Below are 20,949 nucleotides of genomic sequence, written 5' to 3' on the forward strand. Positions count from 1 at the left end.
ATGTTCAATCTTGGGTACGTGAATTTAGGTACTTATAAAAGAATGGCCTGATTTTTCAAACGATCTGAAGGTCAATGTGCATTAGTCAGGCTTATTCATATTTACATGACTAAATACAAATTTAGAATTCTAACTTTAGGCGTTCAAGTTCGAACATTATAATTCAAGTGTTTATTTTTCCTGTATTTCTAATGGAATAGCAGCCAACACAGTTCTGCTGACATCAATGATACTAGATCACAAAAAAAGAAAATTGGCACAGCTTTAGGAATAGTGGTAACTCATGCTGCAGTGCCAGCAAGAGCAGCTTTTTTATCTAGCCAAATGACGACAAAAATAGGTAGCTTTTCTTGTTTCCCAGAGACTGGGTCATGGAGTTTAGTACATTCACACTTCCTAGAAACCACATGAAGTTGTTGCATTCCACCGGAGAGTGTCAAGATAGTACAACACTTGATTCAAGACTAAATCTTCCCTTTAACAAAAAAGGGACAAAAACTGTTGAAAGTTTAATGAGTGACTTTTTTTTTTTTTTTTTAAAAGTATACCTAAGAAGTTTTGGTTTAATGAAGATGTAAGGCAATTTCAGCCATGTGTATCAAACACATTTTAGTCATGCAATAAGGGTACAAGTAAAATTCTGCAGAAATGTAATTAAGAAGGGATATACATGCCCTGTTCCACACCTAATTCTATGATAAGCCCCAAGAGTACATGCAAAACAGATATCCATGAATTCCAGGAAAAAATGTTGTACTCATAATTCCATACTAATTAATGCCTTGTTGTTTATTAGCATATACATCCTATTAATGCTCTGCTTTAAGACAGCTTCTGATAGGTCCCCCTTCCTTTCCTGAAGAGAAATACACTGTGTATTTGAAAAGAGTCATGTTGGTAAAAATCCATGCTCACTGATGCCTGCCAAATCAAAGCATTAATTTGGCAACTTTTCCCCTTCAAATCCCATTTTAGACCTTCAGACTGTACTATTTGTAACAGACCTCTGAAGTTCAGAAACCGGACCTTTGCCTGTTACTCCTAGTCAAGATATTAAAGAGAGCCTTGTAGACTGAAAAGCATATGGACACAATTGTGATTTATGCAGATTTGCCCTCTCCCCCAAAAAAGTTTGGACTAAGTCTCAAAGAAAGAGGGTATCTGAATGTGTGCTAGTGGATCAAGTACATTTATTAGGTATGTTTTGTATTGTTCCATGTCTCATTTTTGAAGTGTTTTATGTATTCTGTCATAGCTGGTTGTGATATTGTATTTAAAAAAAAAAAATACTAGGACTTGTATATGCCTATATTTTGCCTGTAAAGACTTTTAGTATTTACCATATTGTCTGAAACAAATAAAATCAAACTAAAAATCAAAGAGAGTAGACCCATTTGTTAGGAACAGCAAGGTAATAGTAGTACTTTCAATAAAATGTTTTCTTACATGTGTTATGTTTAGGCTCCCAGTTTCAGCCTCTAGCTAAAAGTTAATACACTTGCATATTCAAGACCATTTATTGCAGGAGTGGGCAAACCTTTTGGCCCGAGGGCCACATTGGGGAATAGAAACTGTATGGTGGGCCACAAATACTCACAAAATTGGGGTTGCGGTGAGGGAGGGACAGGGGATGAGGAGTTTGGGGTGCAGGAGGGTGCTCCAGACTGGGATCGAGGGGTTTGGAGAGCGGGATGGGGGGGGGAGAATTAGGGCTGGGGCAGGCTCCGAGCGGCACTTACCTAAAGCAGTGGCATGTCCCTTCTCCGGCTCCTATGCAGAGGTGCAGCCAGCTGGCTCTGCATGCTGCCCCATCTGCGGGCACCGCCCCTCCAGCTCTCACTGGAGCACATAGAAGCCGGAGCGGGGCCATGCTGCAGCTTCCGGGAGCTGTGTGATGCGGCCCCTGACCCTGCGCCCTGGCCGGAATGGGTCTGAGCCATGTGCTGTGGATCATGGGCCAGCTTAAAAACAGCCCGTGGGCCATAGTTTGCTCACCTGATTTATGGTGTAACACTTTCTAATAAAAAGTCTATAGAACTTTGCTGATTAAATGATAGCATTACTGAACTAAAAATAAAAGCTTTGTAGTGTAGAAATAAGATGAGTTAGCATTATACTGCTGGCTTCTAAAGGCCAAGTAGTAATTAAAGCACTTTGCATGGCACGCTTTTCTGAAAGGTGCATGCGCTGGGGACGTAGCAGGCATTGAGACAGCTATTCCATACCACAGTCATGGAGGAGGATGGCTTGGAGAAAAATCATTGAATCCATCTCCCCCTTCCCCCACTGTGAACTTATGCAGGCTTAGCCTTTAGAATTTTATGTTAGCATCAGTAGGTTCTACAAGGGGACGGCAGTGTTATGGTAAAAAAGATACAAGTACAGCTTATGACTAAACTATACAATTAACTGACATCTGACCTCGAACATTTTAACAAAAGCACTATTCAAACTTTCAGTTTATTGTTCTGGCAGATGTTCAAAGTTTATTAGCGATCCCTTTCTTTGATCCAGGTTAAAACATGTCAGTGTTTCATCTAGGTCCAATTTCTTTGCTATGTGGCTACACCATGGCTGAAGATTCAGAATGTGTCATCCTAATCTCTCTCTAATCTCTATTACAGTAAAATACAGAAAATGACAATTGCTAACACTTTAACAGTTGCATAAAAATACTTCAGTCTACATATTGTCTGAAAAACTGATTTAAGCATATTTATTATTGCTCAATTCACAAATGGACAACACTTACTCCTGGTTTAAAAGTCAATGAATTAACCATTATGGAGATGGAAGTTACAGTAAATATGTATGAAAAGAATTCTGTAAGTGGTGGATTAAGCCATACCAAAAATTTTTAATTTTAACTAAAGCCTATTTTAGAGATGAATAAAATGAAATGAGACTAAATTTACAGCATTCTGGTAGTCAATATGGGGATAGGCAAAGCAGAGTGTTAAAAAGGTATCCCAGCAAGCATTTTTTTTCCCCCAACAACTCTTTATAATGGGACATGAAATGAGAACTCCAGGAATCCAGGAGTCCAAGAGCATGCCCAAAATTACAGAACGTAAGCTTAAGGATAATTTTGGTGAAAGAAAAAAATCCACTACCCTCTCCAAAAGAACTAGAACTCTGCTACAAAAAAAGTTACGTTCATGGAGAGAACAAGAGATGAACACGATATATTGGGGAAAGAGTCAACATGGCTTTTGTAAAGAGAAATCATGCCTGTCCAATCTATTAGAATACTTGGAGGGGGTCGACTAATATATGGACAAGGATGACCCAGCAGATATAGTGTATCTGGACTTTTCAAAAAGCCTTTGACAAAAAGCCACACCAAAGGCTCTTAAGCAAAAGTAAGCAGACATGGGATAAGAGGGAAGGTCCTCATGGATGAGTAACTGTGTTGAAAGATAGGAACCAAAGGAATAGATGGTCAATTTTCACAGTGGAGAGAGAAAAATAGCAGATTCCCCCCAAGGATCTGTACTGGGAAGAGTGCTGTTCAACATATTCCTAAATGGTCTGAAAAAAGGGTAAACGGTGAGATGGCAAAGTTTGCAGATGATACAAAATTACTCAAGACAGTGAAGTCCAAAGCTCACTATGAAGAGTTCCAAAGGGATCTCATAAGACTGGATAGCAAAACAGAAGATGAAATTCAACATTGGTAAATACAAAGTAATACACATTGGAAAACATAATCCCAACTAATTGTACAAAATGATGGGGTCTAAATTAGCTGGGGTCTAATTAGCTGTTGCCACTCAAGATAGATCTCAGAGTCATAGCTAATTCTCTGATAACATCTGCTGAATGTGCCGCACCGTCAAAACAGCTAACAGAAGGTTAGGAACTATTAGGAAAGTTATAATAAGAAAGTATCATAATGCTACTATATAAAACCATGGTACACCCACACCATGAATACTGCATGCAGTTCTGCTCGCCCCAGCTCAAAAAAAAAAAGATATATTAGAATTGGAACAAGTACAGAGAAGGGCAACAAAAATCATTAGGGGTATTGAACAGCTTCCATCTGAGGAGAGATTATAAAGACAGGGACTGTTCACCTTAAAAATGATGACTAAGGGGGGGGATAAGATAGAGGTCTATAAAATCATGAATGGTGTGGAGAAAGTGAATAAGGAAGTGTTATTTACCCCTTCACATAACACAAGAACCAGGGTCACCCAGTGAAATTAATAGACATCAGGTTAAAAACAAACAAGAGGAAGTACTCCTTCACATAATGCACAATCTGTGGAATTTGTTGCCATGGGATGTTGTGAAGGGCAAAAGTATAACTGGATTCAAAAAAAGAATGCGTTCATGCAGGAGGATATGTCCATCAATAGCTATGAGCCAAGATGGTCAGGGAGGCAACCCCATGCTCTGGGTGTTCTTAAACCTCTGACTGACAGAAGTTCGGAGTGGATAACAGGGAATGGACCATTCGATAAATTGCCCTGTTCCGTTCATTCCCTCTGAAGCATCTGGCACTGGCCACTGTCAGAAGACAGGATACAGGTTAGATGGACCATTGGCCTGACCTAGTATGGCCATTCTTATGTTCTTAATAGAGGTTAAAGAAGTGAAGGAATAATGATGGCTCCAGACAGAACTGTAATTCACTCAAGGGGCTCTGACATCCAAAGCTATCAGTGCACAGCTTAAGCAATGTGTGAACAGTGCAGTGTAAAAAGGGATTTCTTCAATTTCACGGCTATCTTTGCATGCATATACATACAAGAAAGCGTGCAGTACATGTGTAATGTTACAGATATATTTTCTTTTGAAAAGAGATATGAAGTTCCTTCTAAAATATCATTCATGTTTTTAGTGAAGAACGAAATATTTAAAGAAATTTTCTTTGACAGAAAGCAAACACCAATATTTTCATTGACTGTAACATTTAAATAAGAGTTTCAATCCCAGGAGAGCTAGTTAAATATTTTGTAATAGAACTCAATGAGGTTAGGCACCAACATATGGGCCACTACATTTGATTATGCAGATTTTTTCCTCATTTAAACACAACCCCCAAAACAGCTTTCCTCTTTATAAAAAGGGCTAGTAAACTCATCAATGGAAACAAAGTTCCTTAGTGAATTAATCTGAACAGTTAAGAGAAGAACAGAAAGAGAAACTATGTTCACCAATTAAGCAGCTTGGAGTAATAAGAGTAAGCCCCCGGGGGAAAAAACTGCAGCAGGAAAAAGATAACTAAAAATATACCCAGCAATTGTTCCGTAACACTCATGAAGAGCTTTAGAAGTCTTCAATAGTACAAACTTCCCCTATAAACTCATTAAATTTCCAGTTTGTTTTGTTTTGTTTTAAGTACTTACAAAACAGGGCAACTTTTCAAGAAGATGGTCAAAGAACCAATATCAATAAATGTGTCTGCCATTCACCAAAGTGAACCCTCACTTTTCTAGATGAAATATGGCAGTAAAATCCTGAACTGTATTAAGAAACAACCAGGAGAAGGAGCAGAAAGAGCAGAAAAGACATCCTATCCAGATGTTCTCACCTGCTGAAGGATAGCTGCAAGGGAGTTCTTGTCTTTTTGATTAACGCCATCTCTCTGCAAGCGAGCAAGTAGCTCTGGTTTCTTGTAGGTCTTCAGTGCCAGTAAGTGAATCACCCTGTCTCTATATGGTCGCTGAGAAACACTGTTGTTTACGTGGGTCTTTCGTATTGTATTTGCAGGATTGATGGGTGTTGACCTTTTCCTCTCGGGCACTGCATCTGGAATACTTTGTGGTGCTTTCCGAATCTGTACTCTTTTACCTAAGTCCAGAATTTAAAAAAGGGGGAAAAATTAATAGCTCGTCTGATTTATAAACATCTGATTTTTCCCCAAAGTTTAACTCAGAGTGTTATATGTACAAGTACTGTTTAGTCCAAGGAGGGTATCACAAAATGCATCGTTTTAAGAACTCAAAAAGTTGGTTATGAAATTACTCAAATGTAAATGATATTGCTAGGAGGACAAGATATGTTGCTCTGTCATACAGAGGCACGCCTTCAATATTTTCTTAAGTAATTTACAGGCTGAGAAAAGTTCATCAAACTAATGGGATATTTTACATTTTAAAAAAGAAGACAAAAAACTCATATGAAACCAAGTACTTCCTGTGACTAACATGTTCTCCATTGGTGCCTAAGGAGCCCAAATCTACATATTAACAGCACCATAACTTGGAAGTGAATATACAAGCCTGGTTGTGAAATTTATTGGGGAAAAACACAAAACTTGCATTCAACACCAAGTACTGAATTGATTAATGGAGTGTCAGATCCAATCACTGGTACCACACAATTTCAAAAATGGAACTATTTTGCCTCCATTACCCAAACAATCCGTGTAACTGACCTGACATCTCTCACTAGAAAGAGCCTGTCAAATGCAACACCTTTGCGAATCAAATCCATAGAACTTTCAAAAATGCTCTGTTTCTAATAAAAAGTTTTACATGCCTAGAAAACATTGCTTCCCAATAAATTCAAGTGATGCTGCATGTTTATAAAGGCACCCCTCCAAAGATAATGAAGTAAACATGTTCAACAGCTTACTTAATCAAACAGGCTATTTTTCCATAAAGATAAATGGTTAGTAGCAATAGCTCTTCCGCACCAGAATCAAAGCGAAGTGGCCAAGTATTCTTTTTTTTAGCACTTAAATATTTACCACTATAGTCAGGACTAAGCATCAATATATCTAAGAACTTTACTATAATAGGTTTACTATTTTGGCTCCGATCAAGGAGTAAAGTTGAGATATCCTAAAAGCTGATCATTCCTCCAAACTCAAATCCTTATAAGTTTGGTACATAGAAGAGACTTTCAGGGACACAATAGAGTGGTCCCATCCCCAGTCTGTGCTGTTGAGGAAAATTAAAATCTCAGGGGAAAAAAGAGCATCAAGCTGGAGCGGAGGGAAACTCTCCCGTGGTTGGGACCCTCCTTCCAGGTGATGTCGTCATGTCATGTCTCTCACACTGAAGATAGCCTTCTGGGAGGGGACTCCAGTTATTAGAATGAGACAGATAATAGTAAAGGTGGATACGATTATCACAAATATAGATAGTTGGGTTTATGATGATCGTAAGAACCGCACAGTGAATTGCCTGCTGGGTGCAAAGGTTGCGAACCTTTAGACATATCTAGATAGATGTATATGCAGTGCTGAGGAGGAGCAAGTGATCATGATACACATAGATGCCACTGACATAAGGAAAGGTAAAAAGAGGTCCTGGAGGCCAAATTTAGGCTGCTAGACGAGAGATTAAAATTCAGGACCTCCTTGATAGCATTCTCTGAAATGGTTTCAGTTCCACACGCAGGGCCAGTTAGACAGGCAGAACTGCAGGGTCTCAATGTGTGGATGAGATGATGGTATTGGAAGGAGGGTTTTAAATTTATTAAGAACTGGGGAACCTTCTGGGAAAGGAGGTGCCTATTCAGGAAGGATGGGCTCCACCTAAACCAAAATGGAACCAGATTTCTAGCATGTAAAATTAAAAAGGTTGTAGAGGAGTTTCTAAACTAAGGGCTGGCAGAATGCAGACAGGCATAAGGCATATGTGGTTCAAATGGACATCCCTTAGGGGGGGATTTATTGAAGGGGATACTATATATCCTATGAAAGAGATGAGGATAGAAGTTGATAAGGTACAGGCAGGAACTGAAGAGAAACAGTGAAACAAAAACAAAAAAAAGAGTCCCATTCAATTACATCACATGAAGGCAGACAACTAAATACTGACAAATATTATAAGAGCTTATATAAAAATGTAAGTCTAAATATCAAAATGGGTGAACTTGAGTGCCTGTTATTAAATTAGAATATTGATCTAACAATAGGCATCATAGAAACTTGGTGGAATGATGATAATCAATGGGACACAGTAATACCAGAGTACAAATATATAGGAATATGAGCAGATTGCATTGGTGTGGGAGTGACATTATATATGAAAGAAAGCATAGAGTTGAATATACTGAAAATATTAAATGAAGCAAAACTTCCATAGAATCTCTATAGATAGAAATTCCATGCTTGATTAATAAGAGAACAGCAGTAGGAATGTACTGCTGTATCAACCATCTGACCAGGATGGTGACCGACTGACTGACTGAGCAATGCTCAGGAAAATTAGACAGGCTACAAAACCCCAATAATAATGTGGGATTTCAACTATCCCCATATTAACTGGGAATACATCACCTCAGGATGGGATACGGAGATAAAATTTCTAGACACCGTTAATGACTGCTTCTTGGAGCAGCTAATCTTGGAACCCAAGCGGGGAGAGGCAATTATTGAGTTAGTTCCAAGGAGAGCATAGGACTAGGTCCAACAGGCGAACATACTTGAACTGATCAGTATCATCAACCATAATATAATTAACTTTAACATCCTTGTAGGGAGGAAGAAACCAAAGAAGCACACCACAGAAGAATTTAACTTCCAAAAGGAAGAAAGGGGCATAAACTCTGGCAAGTCAAGTATAATTAGGCCAAAAAGAATATGAAAAGCAACTAGCAAAAGATAACAAAAAAATGTGTTGTTAGTTTTTGTAAATACTTCAGAAGCAGGAAGCCTGCCAAACAATCAGTGGGGCCACTGAACGACCAAAGTAATAAAGGAGCACTCAAGGAAGACAAGACTGTTGTAGAGAACCTAAATGAATTCTTCGCATCAGTCTTCACTGCAGAGGATGTGAGGGAGACCCATTCTTTTTATGGTGACAAATCTAAGGAACTGTCCAAGAGTGAGATGTCAATAGAGTAAAAATTGATAAATTTTACAGTAATAAGTCACCAGGATCTGATGGTATTCACCCAAGAGTTCTGAAGGAACTCCTATGAAATTGCAGCACTACTAACTGTGATCTGTAACCTATCGCTTAAATAAGCCTCTGTATCAGATGACTGGAGGATCACTAACGTAAAACTGATTTTTAAAAAAGGATAGAGGCGCGATCCTGAAAAGTACAGGCCGGGAAGCCTAACTTCAGTACCAGAAATCTGGTTGAAACTATAGTAAAGAACAGAATTATCAGACAACACATGAACAAGGGGCCACCCAATGCAATTAATAAGCAGCAGATTCAAAACAAGCATAATGAAGTATTTCTTAACACAACACACAGTCAACTTGGGGAACTCATTGCCAAGGGATGTTGTGAAGCAAAAAAATATAACTAGATTAAAAATAATTAGAAATGTTTATGGCTATAAACATCAATAGCTATCAGCCAAGATGGTCAGAGACGCAACCCCATGCTCTGGATATCCCCACACCTTGACTGCCAGATGCTGTGAGTGGATGACTAGATGGATCACTCGACTACTGTCCTGTTCTGTTTCTTCCCTCTGAAGCATGAGGCACCAGCCACTGTTAGAAGACAGGATACTGGGCTAGAGGGACCAATGGTCTGACCCAGTATAGCTGTTCTGATGTAGGAAAATAGAAACCTGAGAGTGTTAAGACTCCGGAGGCTCTGGCTTCTTCCTTCACACAGGTTAGATATTCTTTAATCCAGAAAACTGGTTCTTAAATACTTTGACAACAAAATTTCACATAAAAACACTTCACTTACGGTATGAAATCAGCTATGTTGGCTGTCATCTCCTGGAATAGTAAAAGTGTTTCCATTTTGCAGTGTAGGCTAATAACCATTTTTAACTATTCCTAGAATCACATTAACCTCTTAGATCTGCACTTCTGGTTTCAAAAATAATCATAACTATGTGAACAGATACATCTTTTCATTTTTAGCACAACAGTGTTAATTAGTGAGTCATTTTAGTTGCATTAGTTTCACACAATTATGATCAGTTAAACTCCTCATTGCAACCTAGTCTTAAATTTGTAGTGTATTAAGATCCTTCCATACACCTACTAAAATTTTAGCCTATCATAACAGGAATTAGAATTATCCTTGTCTCAACTTCTTCAAGAAGGGAATAGCTACGCAAGGTTGAAAATTCAGTGGAGCTAGGGATATACATCCTGAGAGACTGACATAAAAAAAAGTAGGTTCAACAGCTCTATTTCTTTGTGGTAAGCACATTCTCATCTAAAAGCTTAACAACATGATTTATAAGGCTTATGTAGCCAAAGCGAATGGTGTGTTCAAAAGAACACAATTTTAAGTAAATAGGTGAATATCCCCTCAGAATGTTGAAAATGGAATAAAATAGTAAAAAAAACCCACCGGCATCTCAGTCGGTAAAGCAACAAAAGGCTGTTCTCTGAAGGCAGTCTACAAGAAGAAGGAATTTTGATCCTTACTGTACAGAGGAACAGAAGACATAGTTCCAGTACAAGCAAATATGCCTTTCTGGAGTCTACAGTTCAGACAGCATATATTCAGTTTTGCATTTCAACAGGCCAGGTAGGTGCCTATTTAAGATGGCTTGCTGTAGGCCAACTCAGTACTACAGTATAACTGGACTTGAATGTTAAATGCAGGCAGCGAAGTACTGTTTTAAGATTTAAATATCTTGTTCTTTCTTTCCAGATTTTCAGAGGTCACTGCTGGATGAAGGAGGAGGAAGAAGAATGTGGAAGCTGGAGCACAGCATGGTGAGAGTGCTTCCTGAGGTCATTTGCTCTACACGTGTTAAGAGAATTCTACATTCCCATATAGCAAAATTCACACCCAGATATTGTTACTACAGAGGGTCACTACAGTTGACTAGATCACTAATATGAATAAGGGAGCAGGGACTTCAGGCTTACGTTATTAACAATCAATTTGTAAGCACCTAAAGGATAATAAAATGGTAAGTAATGGTCAACATGGATTTGTTAAGAGCAAGTCATGCCAAACAACGCAATTTCCCTTTTTGATAGCATTACTGATCTAGAGGATGGGGGGAAGCAGTAGACATGATCCCGATTTTCGCAAGACTTTTGACACGGTCCCACATGACATTTTCCTAAGCAAATTAGGGAAATGTGGTCTAGATGAAATTACTAAAAGATGGGTGTACAACTGATTGAAAAAACACTCAAAAATAATTATAAATGGTTTACTGTCAAATTGGGGTGATGAATCTTCTAGTGGGATCCCATAGGTCTCTGTCCTAGCTCCAGTACTTTTCAACATTTTAATTAATGAATTAGATAATGGAGTGGAGAGTATGCTTATAAAATTTGCAGATGTCACCAAGCTGGGAGGAGTTGCAGCCACCTTGGAGGACAAGATTAGAATTCAAAAGGAACCTGACAATTGGAGAATTGGTCTGAAATCAACAAGATGAAATTCAATAAAGAGAAGGGCAAAATACTTCACTTATAAATGAAAAATAAAATGTATAAGTACAAAAGGGGAAGAGTTGGCTAGGCTTTAGTACTGTAGAAAAGTATCTGATGGTTACAGTGAATCACAGACTGAATATGAGCAAACAGTGTGATTCAGTTGCAAAAAGGCTAGTATTATAGGGTGCATTAACACGAGTGCCACATGTAAGACACAGGAAGTAACTGTCCTGCTTTTGACAGGAGCACTGTGTCCAGTTTTGAGTGCCACATTTTAGGAAAGATGTGGACAAGCTGGAGTGACTCAGAAGAGCAACAAAAATGATAAAAGGTTTAAGAAAAACTGACCCGTAAGAAAAGGTTAAAAAAACTGGACATGTTTAGTCTTCAGAAAAGACTGAGGGAGGGACCTGATAACAGTCTTCAGATAGTGAAGGGCTGTTTAAAAGGGGATGCTGATCAATTATTCTCCTTATCCAATGAAGATAAAAGGGAGAAGTAATAGCTTTAGTCTGCAGCAAGGGAGATTTAGGTCAGATATTAGGAAAAGCTTTCTAACTATAAAGGATAGCCAAGTACTTGAATAAGTTACCAAGGGAGGTTGTGGAATCCTCATCATTGGAGGCTTTTAAAAAAGATTTATTTGACCCTGCCTCAGCATGGGAGTAGGGGGGATAAACAAGATGACCTTTTGTGGTCTCTTCCAGCTCTACATCTCTAGGTTCTGTGATCTTGGTACTATTTCAAACCAGCTTCAGACTCTGCTAACCACCATGCACAGAATGGTTTATATTGTCATGGATCTCTATATAATAAGACAGGTTTCAGAGTAGCAGCCGTGTTAGTCTGTATTCGCAAAAAGAAAAGGAGTACTTGTGGCACCTTAGAGACTAACACATTTATTGGAGCAGAAGCTTTCGTGAGCTACAGCTCACTTCATCGATGCAGTGAGCTGTAGCTCACGAAAGCTTATGCTCAAATAAATTTGTTAGTCTCTAAGGCACCACAAGTACTCCTTTTCTTTTTATATAATAAAAGCAGACTATTTGAAGCACAACAACCTTCAATTCTAAGTACTACAAAATCCACAGGAAGGCACTAATTCTGTGATCCTGTCAGTGTTTTCACAAAAGCAAAGAATTACTGTCCCTGGTAAATCACTAAATCTAGCTCCGATTATAACTCTGCTAATAAGGTGGTCAAGCTACTATCAGAGGAAACTGCGTTATTAAAATGGATTTTTTAATCAAGATACATGCATCACACTGCATACAGAATTCACTTTTCTGTAGCTGCTAGGTTTATGATCTTGTATACCAAATCTTCACTGTGTCACTTTTCCAGACTACAGGTTAAGGCAATATTAATAGCTCTATGAATTGAAACGCTGTAGGTCAATCCATGAACACATGTAATATTTAAATAATTGTAATGGTAGTTACAAACAATGAGACTATTAAGTGTCTAAGAAGGGAAGGAAATAGTCAAGGAGCACAGAACTGAGGAAATGGATGTACAGGGTTCTGGGAAAGAATGGAAATCCAGGCAGCATGTACTAGGGAACAAGGAGGAAGCATAATAAGGGAGAAAAAGGAGGAGAACAAGTGAGTGGGGCACTGTGAATAGATGTGAAGCTGCACTACCAAAAAAAACTGAGATGCTCTGATGTAAGCAGTGTCAGTAGACTAAACATTTATGATCTTGAAGACGGTCAGAATTACTACCTTCTAATTGTCCATTAGATTAAAAAGTTATATACAACCATACCTACAAATGGCCCACCAGGTTTTATGACCTTTGTACTGCGGTTGCGAGATTCTTCTTCTGCCTGGGTCATGCGTTCTCTTGTCATCTGATAAGAGTCGTTTGTTGCACATACTGTAATTTTATCCTGTATAAATCCCAGACAATTGAGCTGCGAGGCTCCAGAACTATGAAAGTATTAAAAGAAAATACAGTTTCAAGAGAATAAGTACTTTATTCTGAACTCAAACGTATCAATACAGAATAAAAATTAGGGGCATTTATGGCAAATCTTAATGGGCAAAAAGATGCGTTTTTCAATCCCTCTAGGCTACGACACAGCTAGCTAACATCTAACTCTAGCTTCAAATGTGTTTTATGGCATCTCTACACAGATGTTATACCACTAACCATACAAGTACAGTTAAATGGTAGAAAACCCCCACACCCCCTACCCCAGTGTGGACACAGTGATGCTGGATTAAGACAACCTTATACTGCTATTAGAGGTTGTAAAACAGGATAGCTATTTCAATTTAAAAAGTCATCTGTCTAACCAAAAGAGTTATATGGTACCAGAACGCTACATAAAGCGTGCCTTAGCTGGTGTCTTAAGCATTCAGAAGACTTTTCTAATTATGCTAAACTCACTCAACTGAGTTAACGTAAGTGAAAAAGTGACTTTTGGCTGTCAAAACAGGGCCTTAATCATTCATGAAGTTCTAGTTAACTCTCTCAACCTTTTAAGGAAAACCATCAACCTAATTCTCAGTGTCAATTTTACCATTACCCGTAGCCTAAGATTTCTCTAACCCTTCAGTTATTAAACAATTCTGTTTCTCAACTTGCTTAGTTTGTGCATTTGACTGCACATCAGAGTGTCTATTTTCATAGTTTACACATTTGTTTCTGTGGGTCTTACATATAACAGGGGATAAACATGAAAAACAGTGAAGTGTGATAACAAAACCACAAAAACTCAAGGGCAGGTGTAGTACCTTGTAACCTGTGTATTAAAAAACTGACTAGAAGTGAAGTTCAGTGTCCTTTCAAGCATTATAGTGTGCTTTAAAAACAATGAAGCCTACATACCTGGATTAAAACTGTGCTACACCTGTAAATATTTATAGAGACAGTTGTTCCTTGAGAGTTTTAATATAAAAGTTCCTGTTCCATACTGGGCAGGGAAGACTATTCAAATTCAAAACAATGACTATATTTAAAACACTCTGTGAAAAGTACAGCATAAATGCCTACCTAAAACCATGCTATATCCAGTGGTATCTGAGTAGCTCTGATCCCACAAAGGACAGTCACTCTAGTGGACCTGCAACATTTCTGAAAGCAACTCCACAATTCTCTGCTTAATGTTCCAAATAGAATGGGAAAGGAACATTCAGCACATCATTTCTCCTTCACTTACCATTTTATTTTTAACTCCCCTGAAGTGATTCCAGCTAGGTCAAGCTCAGCTTTAACATCCCAGAATACATTTAAGATTTCACAGCTACTAGAGTGCCCCACTAGAGCAGGGTGCCATTTCTACTATGAACAAAATTTAGTTGTATTTTATAATACTGTGCAACTTCCAAGTTCTTTAGTTTGTTATATCTCAAAGAATGCACTAGGATATTGAAAAGCCAAGGTAATATCCATTCCATTACCCAACGCAAATTGCACCCCTTTGGCTTGACTTCTTGAACGCTGTCTCTAGCCTTCAATTGGGCACAGTATATTTTTTCAAGTTATGATTCAGTTTATCCTTTGGCATTTTAACACCAAAATGTTCATGTTAACTAATTTCTTGATAAACATTTTAGTTATGTCTTAAACAGAAATAAGTAGGGCATGCTATCACTTACAAAATGGCCACTAATGGTTAATAATTGTGTGTGGCCTAATGAGAGTGGAGTGGGAGAGAGAAGTAAAGGAGACAAGGGACCAGAGAAGAAAAGGGACTGCTGGGTAATTCTGCAGCCTGGGTTGACCAATTAGCAACTCCAAAAGCATGGCAGTTTAAAGTTTAAGCTTATCAACTCCAGTGATGAAACTTCAGCAATTTTTTTTTTTTTTTTAAGTGTCAGTTGCATTTTCCATCATAATTCATAGGATCGTCTCAAAACTGAACAAATTAAACACCGTGTGAAATTCCAGCAAGAAGTTTCTGCACAAGTGTTCTAAAACCATAAAAGAACTGGTATGTTGATTCTAGTAGTTTCTCTACACAGGTTTAAGAACTTCAGAATTCTAGCACTGCCTAGATTGAGAGTAGAACTATGTCATCTATGCCCATGTATAAGCATGGCTGTTTATTTGCAGAGTTTTAGCTCAATTTCCCTGATCGTTAAGCGTAGCTGTTTGTCTGCAATACATGTTCCAACACTAATTTACCCAGGGAGTTGGTCTATAAGACAGGATTCATCTACAGTACCAGAAACACCATTTTCTTTGGCCCACTTGTAAGTTTCTACTTTCCAGAATGGTACAGCAATCTTGCCTGCATAGATGCAAGTGAATAGTACAAGCCTTGTTGCAAACCCAACCATACAGTGTCAAGGAATTGCTGTGTTGCAACCAGATCCTGAAACAGGGTAGTCCTGCAATTGTGTACAAGATTTTTAACTAATGTCGTAGTTCTTAAAATCCTTATCCATTATGGTCAGAGAAACCACGCCAGAATGCTGCCAGGTATAGCCATATTTGAACAGTAATAGCACTGATCTGATCCAAACGTTGACAATACTGCCTACTTTTCAAGTATGGCACTAGTGAGGTGAGAAAGTACTCAGAGGTTAGTTTTTGGAAAGCAAAACAGAAACAGTGATATGTAAAAGCAGGTATTTATAGTTTATAAGAGACCATATTCTTAACTAGAGGTTATATTTTACTGTAGTTTGAAGAAAAAAGTTTTACAGCCTTTCACTGTTTCTGTTCTATAACACACAATGAACGTAGTATTTTCTTTTAGGACAAATTTAAGTATTGCTTACCTTGAGACAGTTTGCTGGACACAATCAAAGCTTCCCTGAGGATTATCTTTGCCAACATTTGACAAGTAGAAGTTAAAGTTATGCACTTCATTTGGGAGATCAGCTTTGGGAATTTTGACAAGCTAAAAGATAAATATAAACTGAAGTTTTACATGTGCCCATCAATGTGATTTGTATAGTACTTTTTTTTTTACACTTTAAATCCAAGTGCAATGATAAAGTGTACTTAATATTTGTAATATGACTGATACTCAAATTATGAAGATATAATAAAATGAGTTAACTCTGGCACGCTTTCCTCTCAAAAATAATCTTTATCAGGACTCAAGACTATACCTGTAGTTATACAAGTTGAACCCTGCTCATGTCTACAAAAACCAGCCCTAATGCATGGCACTTAAGCACTTATTTAACTTTAGTCATGTGTAGAGCCCAACTGACTCCAACAGGACTATTAGTGTACTGAAAGTTAAGCATTGATTAGGTGCATTACTGAATAAGCAAAAGCCTTACTGTTTGGCCAAGCAAGCAAACAGAACATAAGTAGAACCTACAGTACCTTGTTTCCTGGCTTTTAAATGACAGTTAATTTTAGCAGAATTTAGACAGGATTAGATTTCTAGAATAAAAATTAAGGCACAAACCAAGGATGGGAGGAGAGAAAACAAGAACATTAACGGACGATAAGACTGTTAAAAATAGCTTAGTTATATTGATTTGTTTAAACTCTCCTGGACTAAAAGCCAGTCAGACAAATACTTATTTTAAATCACGTTGCTTGTAAAAATACAAAATACACATAGCTTTTTGTACAAGAAATCAGAAGTCAGATGATAAAATTTGCTTTCCTGGTTCAATACACTCATCCTATGCTTTGTGCATAGTACAGAACATTCTGTATTCTGGAGATTTAAAAAGTATCAGTTTCATATGATCAATAGAAAAGCAAAGCCATGTGATGCATGCTTTAACATGCCGCTCTACAAAAGTAAAAATAAAGCAGATTTTTTGAGTAGTATATATTTTAAGTTAAACTTATTTTTCAGTTAGACAAACTCTTATTTAAGAGTGGAATATATTTGAAGGTTCAACACATTAAATAACCTATTCTGAAGGAAAACGTTTACTTAAAAGCAACATTCACAATGCCCTTTTTGGAATCCTCCTCCGGTACACACCTTTTATTTTGCTTATAAAATTGGCCAATAGTCATGATTGGTGTTAAATCACACATTGCACTAGTTGTGTAAATTTCTTCCTTGAAATGAAAGCCTAGGAAAAAAAAGTCACTGCCATTTATGATTTGATCACCCATGCTGGACAGAGCACAGCAGCAGTTTGGGACTACTGCTGGCCTCCAGAGAGAAAGATAAGGACTAAACCTGCACACTACTCAGCTATTTAAACTCAAAACGTGCATTTGTCCTATTCAATAAAGCGCTATACACTAAAGAGAAAGGATTTAAGTGAAGTAGTTTAATTAGCAGATACAAATCTTGGATTATGTATCTGAACCTGTTATAACAGTTTATCTTCCCAACTGGGAGATTAATAATAAAACATCAGCTATAAAAAGACCTATTGTAGAGGCCATTTTTGATCCCGTATCACGGATTTATCTTAAGAGTCTGCAAGACTACTCTAGAACACTAAAAATATTACTATGCAAAAAAATTTTCAGCCTACTATTGTTCACTAATTACTATAATTGAAATAAAAATATTTTCCCAAGTTTACTGTGTGTATCTGATAGCATTGTGTCGAGTCAGTTTCATGATTTCTCATTTGTATGGTCTTTTCCACATTTTAAAGACTGACTGTAAACTCACAAGAATTGGCAGAGTTCAGATGCAGGCATGGTACCTGAAAATATTGAAAAATAAAACAGACTAATTTTCATGTGTGTGTGTCCCTTGCATGATTGATAATTCTGTATGAAATTCTGTGAGATTTTGACCTAAAGATTCAGTTTCTCCCTCCCCACACACAGCTCCATGTACTTTGCAGACTGTTTTGGCTTTCTCCACACTCTCCATTGATGAGTATCTTCCTTCCATTTAAAATTATACTTCAAGAGTATTTCCCCCAAAACAATTAAATAGATCGAAGCAGATGACCGCAGCCACGTATGCTTAGAGTTTACTTTGAAAGTGTATATACCTTAATATATTAATTGACAGTCTTTAAAAAGTGCCTGGTGGAGACACCACATTACATAGTAGAAGCATTTACAGAATTAATATTGCAAAACAGTTACTGTGGATAGTACAAAAGACAATACCAAGATGACATATCTATCCATTCCTTCTATTACAGTTTGAAGGTTGATGCATTTAATAGAAAGGACAGTTATACAGGAGTTGTTCATTAGGTTGCTTCCCTCATCGCACTAGCATTACTTCAGTCTCATCCACATTAACTGTCAACCAGCTTCTCTTCATCCACATGATGATCTCAGCAAGGAAAGCTTGGAGATAATATTTTCAGATGTAGAGACTATATAGAATTGGGTGTTACTTATGTACTGCTCACACTTCAATCCATGTTATCTCACTAGCTCTCCCAATGGCTTCATGTAGTCATTGAAAAAGCTGGGAGAGAGAATAAAGCCTTATGGAACACCATAAGGCAGAGCAGTTGCCCAGGACAATCCTTTGGATTAGCTCAGGTGCTGTTTGTCTCTGAAATGACACTCTGGCTCCTTCGACTCCACCCTTAAACATGCAGGTGACTTCCATATCTCTAAACAGCATTCCCAGCTGCCTCTCTTTTCTCATACCTCCAGGCTCTTTCGTGGGTACCGCCTCACCTTCCTCACTTCCAATTCCCTTCTGACTCTCCTATCTGGGATTTGGTACCCCAAATGTTATATTTCTCTTTTTACAACTTCAAAAATCGTCTCTGCCTTTGTACCCACAGGTAAAACTCTGGTCTGCTCCTTTAGTATCTCTCTCATTTCTGGCCTCTTGACTTTCATCTGTGGTTTAGTCAAGATACTACAGCTGTTTTTTTTTGCCTGCCATTCTGATAGTTTTCAGAATGGAGAGAGGTAAATAGTGTCCCCCCCAGTCCTATTCAACATATTCATAAATGATCTGGAAAAAGGTGTAAACGGTGAGGTGGCAAAATTTTCAGATGATACAAAACTACTCAAGATAGTTAAGTCCCAGGCAGACTGAAAAGAGCTACAAAAGGATCTCTCAAAACTGCGTGACTGGGCAACAAAATGGGAGATGAAATTCAATATTGATAAATGCAAAGTAATGCATATTGGAAAACATGAACCCAGCTATACATATAGAATGATGGGGTCTAAATTAGCTGTTACCACTCAAGAAAGATCTTGTGAGTCGTGGCTAATTTTTTGAAGACATCCACTCAATGTGCAATGGCAGTCAAAAAAGTGATCAGAATGTTGGGAATCATTAAGAAAGGGATAGTTAATAAAACAGAATATATCATATTGCCTCTATACAAATCCATGGTATGCCCACATCTTGAATACTGTGTGTATACATGATTGCCCCATCTCAAAAAAGATATAATGGAATTAGAAAAAGTTCAGAAAAGGGCAACAAAAATGATTAGGGGTATGGAACAGCTTCCATATGAGGAGAGATTAATAAGACTGGGACTTTTCATCTTGGAAAAGAAATGACTAAGGGGGGATATGATTGAAGTCTATAAAATCATGATTGTGTAGAGAAAGTAAGTAAGTGTTATTTACTCCTTCCCAGAACACAAGAACTAGCGGGGGGGGGGGGGGGTCACCAAATGAAATTAATAGGCAGCAAGTTTAAAACAAATAAAAGGAAGTATTTTTTCCACACAACACAGTTTGTGGAACTCTTTGCCAGAGGAGGTTGTGAAGGCCAAGACTATAACAGGGTTTAAAAAAAAAAAAAAAAAGATAAGTTCATGGAGAATAGTCCATCAATGGCTATTAGCCAGGATGGGTATCCCTAGCCTTTGTTTGCCAGAAGCTGGGAATGGGCAATAGGTGATGGATCACTTGATGATTACTTGTTCTATTCATTCCCCTGAGGCACCTGGCATTGGCCACTGTTGGAAGACAGGATACTGGGCTAGATGGACAGTTGGTCTGACCCAGTATGGTCATTCTTATGTTCTCACTATCTCTTGCTGAGTCCCATAACATGACTTCCTACTTCATTCCGTACAGAGTTCAAATCACTCCTCACATACGGAGCTTTGACTACTCTGTTGTCATCTTTTCTTTTCCCCCCCACCATAGTGCACTGTACTCTGTCAGCTCCACTAGCCTTACCCAATAATTTCTCTCTTCCTCCCATTTTGGTTTCATGGCTTTATGCTGTACCTTCACATGGAGCAGTTTAACTCCTCCAATAAAACAAGTGACCTCTCCTCTTTCAAGAAACTCCCTTTCAAACTAGGCATTTCCCTAGGTCAGGATTTAAAGTAGTAACGTTAGAACATGTTTACTACTGTGTGCTGAAAGCCTAGTATAGAATAGACCGTGTCTACTTTAATGTGAGTTAAAATGGCTGTGTAAAAAGCCTGGGCTCTTAAAAGTTAGATGGCTAATTTAATCTGTAATATACGTTCTGTTGCAGCTGATCTGTTAGTTATCTGTCCTGGTTTTGTAAGGAGATGAATTTAAAGTCAGAATGGTATGTAAATGTCAAGTCATTGTGAACTTCATAGAAACTTTACTACACATTTTTTTATTAGTTGTGCTTTCTTTAAAACTAAAATTAAATAATCCTCAGAGAACTTCAGTGCACAAGTCGAGGACTTCTGGGTAATCAGAATGAAAGTACAATGTTTCAACGCAAGATAAACTTTTGGATATTTATACTGTTTGTTTTTCCTATTTAATGTACACTTAGCAGAAGGTCAGAGAGCCATAATTTAAGAATTCTTCAGTCAACAGTTGTGTTAGCAGGA

At 37.9% G+C, this 20,949-nt stretch overlaps 1 protein-coding gene across 6 annotated transcripts in view; it reads right to left on the reverse strand.

Moving 5' to 3' along the window:
- Positions 1-20,949, reverse strand: part of ELL2 (elongation factor for RNA polymerase II 2) — a 65,624-nt gene that overhangs the window by 20,011 nt on the left and 24,664 nt on the right. For 2 of the 6 annotated variants that reach the window (XM_038401128.2, XM_043514167.1), the window contains exons 3-5: positions 16,021-16,142; positions 13,055-13,218; positions 5,543-5,802 (exon numbers count right to left, since the gene is read on the reverse strand). In XM_038401128.2, the coding sequence (XP_038257056.1) occupies positions 5,543-5,802; positions 13,055-13,218; positions 16,021-16,142 (546 nt within the window). Of the gene's footprint in view, positions 1-5,542; positions 5,803-13,054; positions 13,219-16,020; positions 16,143-16,579; positions 16,645-20,949 lie in introns of those variants that run through there. The other 4 variants (XM_043514170.1, XM_043514168.1, XM_043514169.1 and 1 more) reach the window with 4 other exon arrangements.

This window comes from Dermochelys coriacea, chromosome 5 (genome assembly GCF_009764565.3).
Source record: "Dermochelys coriacea isolate rDerCor1 chromosome 5, rDerCor1.pri.v4, whole genome shotgun sequence".
Taxonomy (NCBI): Eukaryota; Metazoa; Chordata; order Testudines; family Dermochelyidae; genus Dermochelys; species Dermochelys coriacea.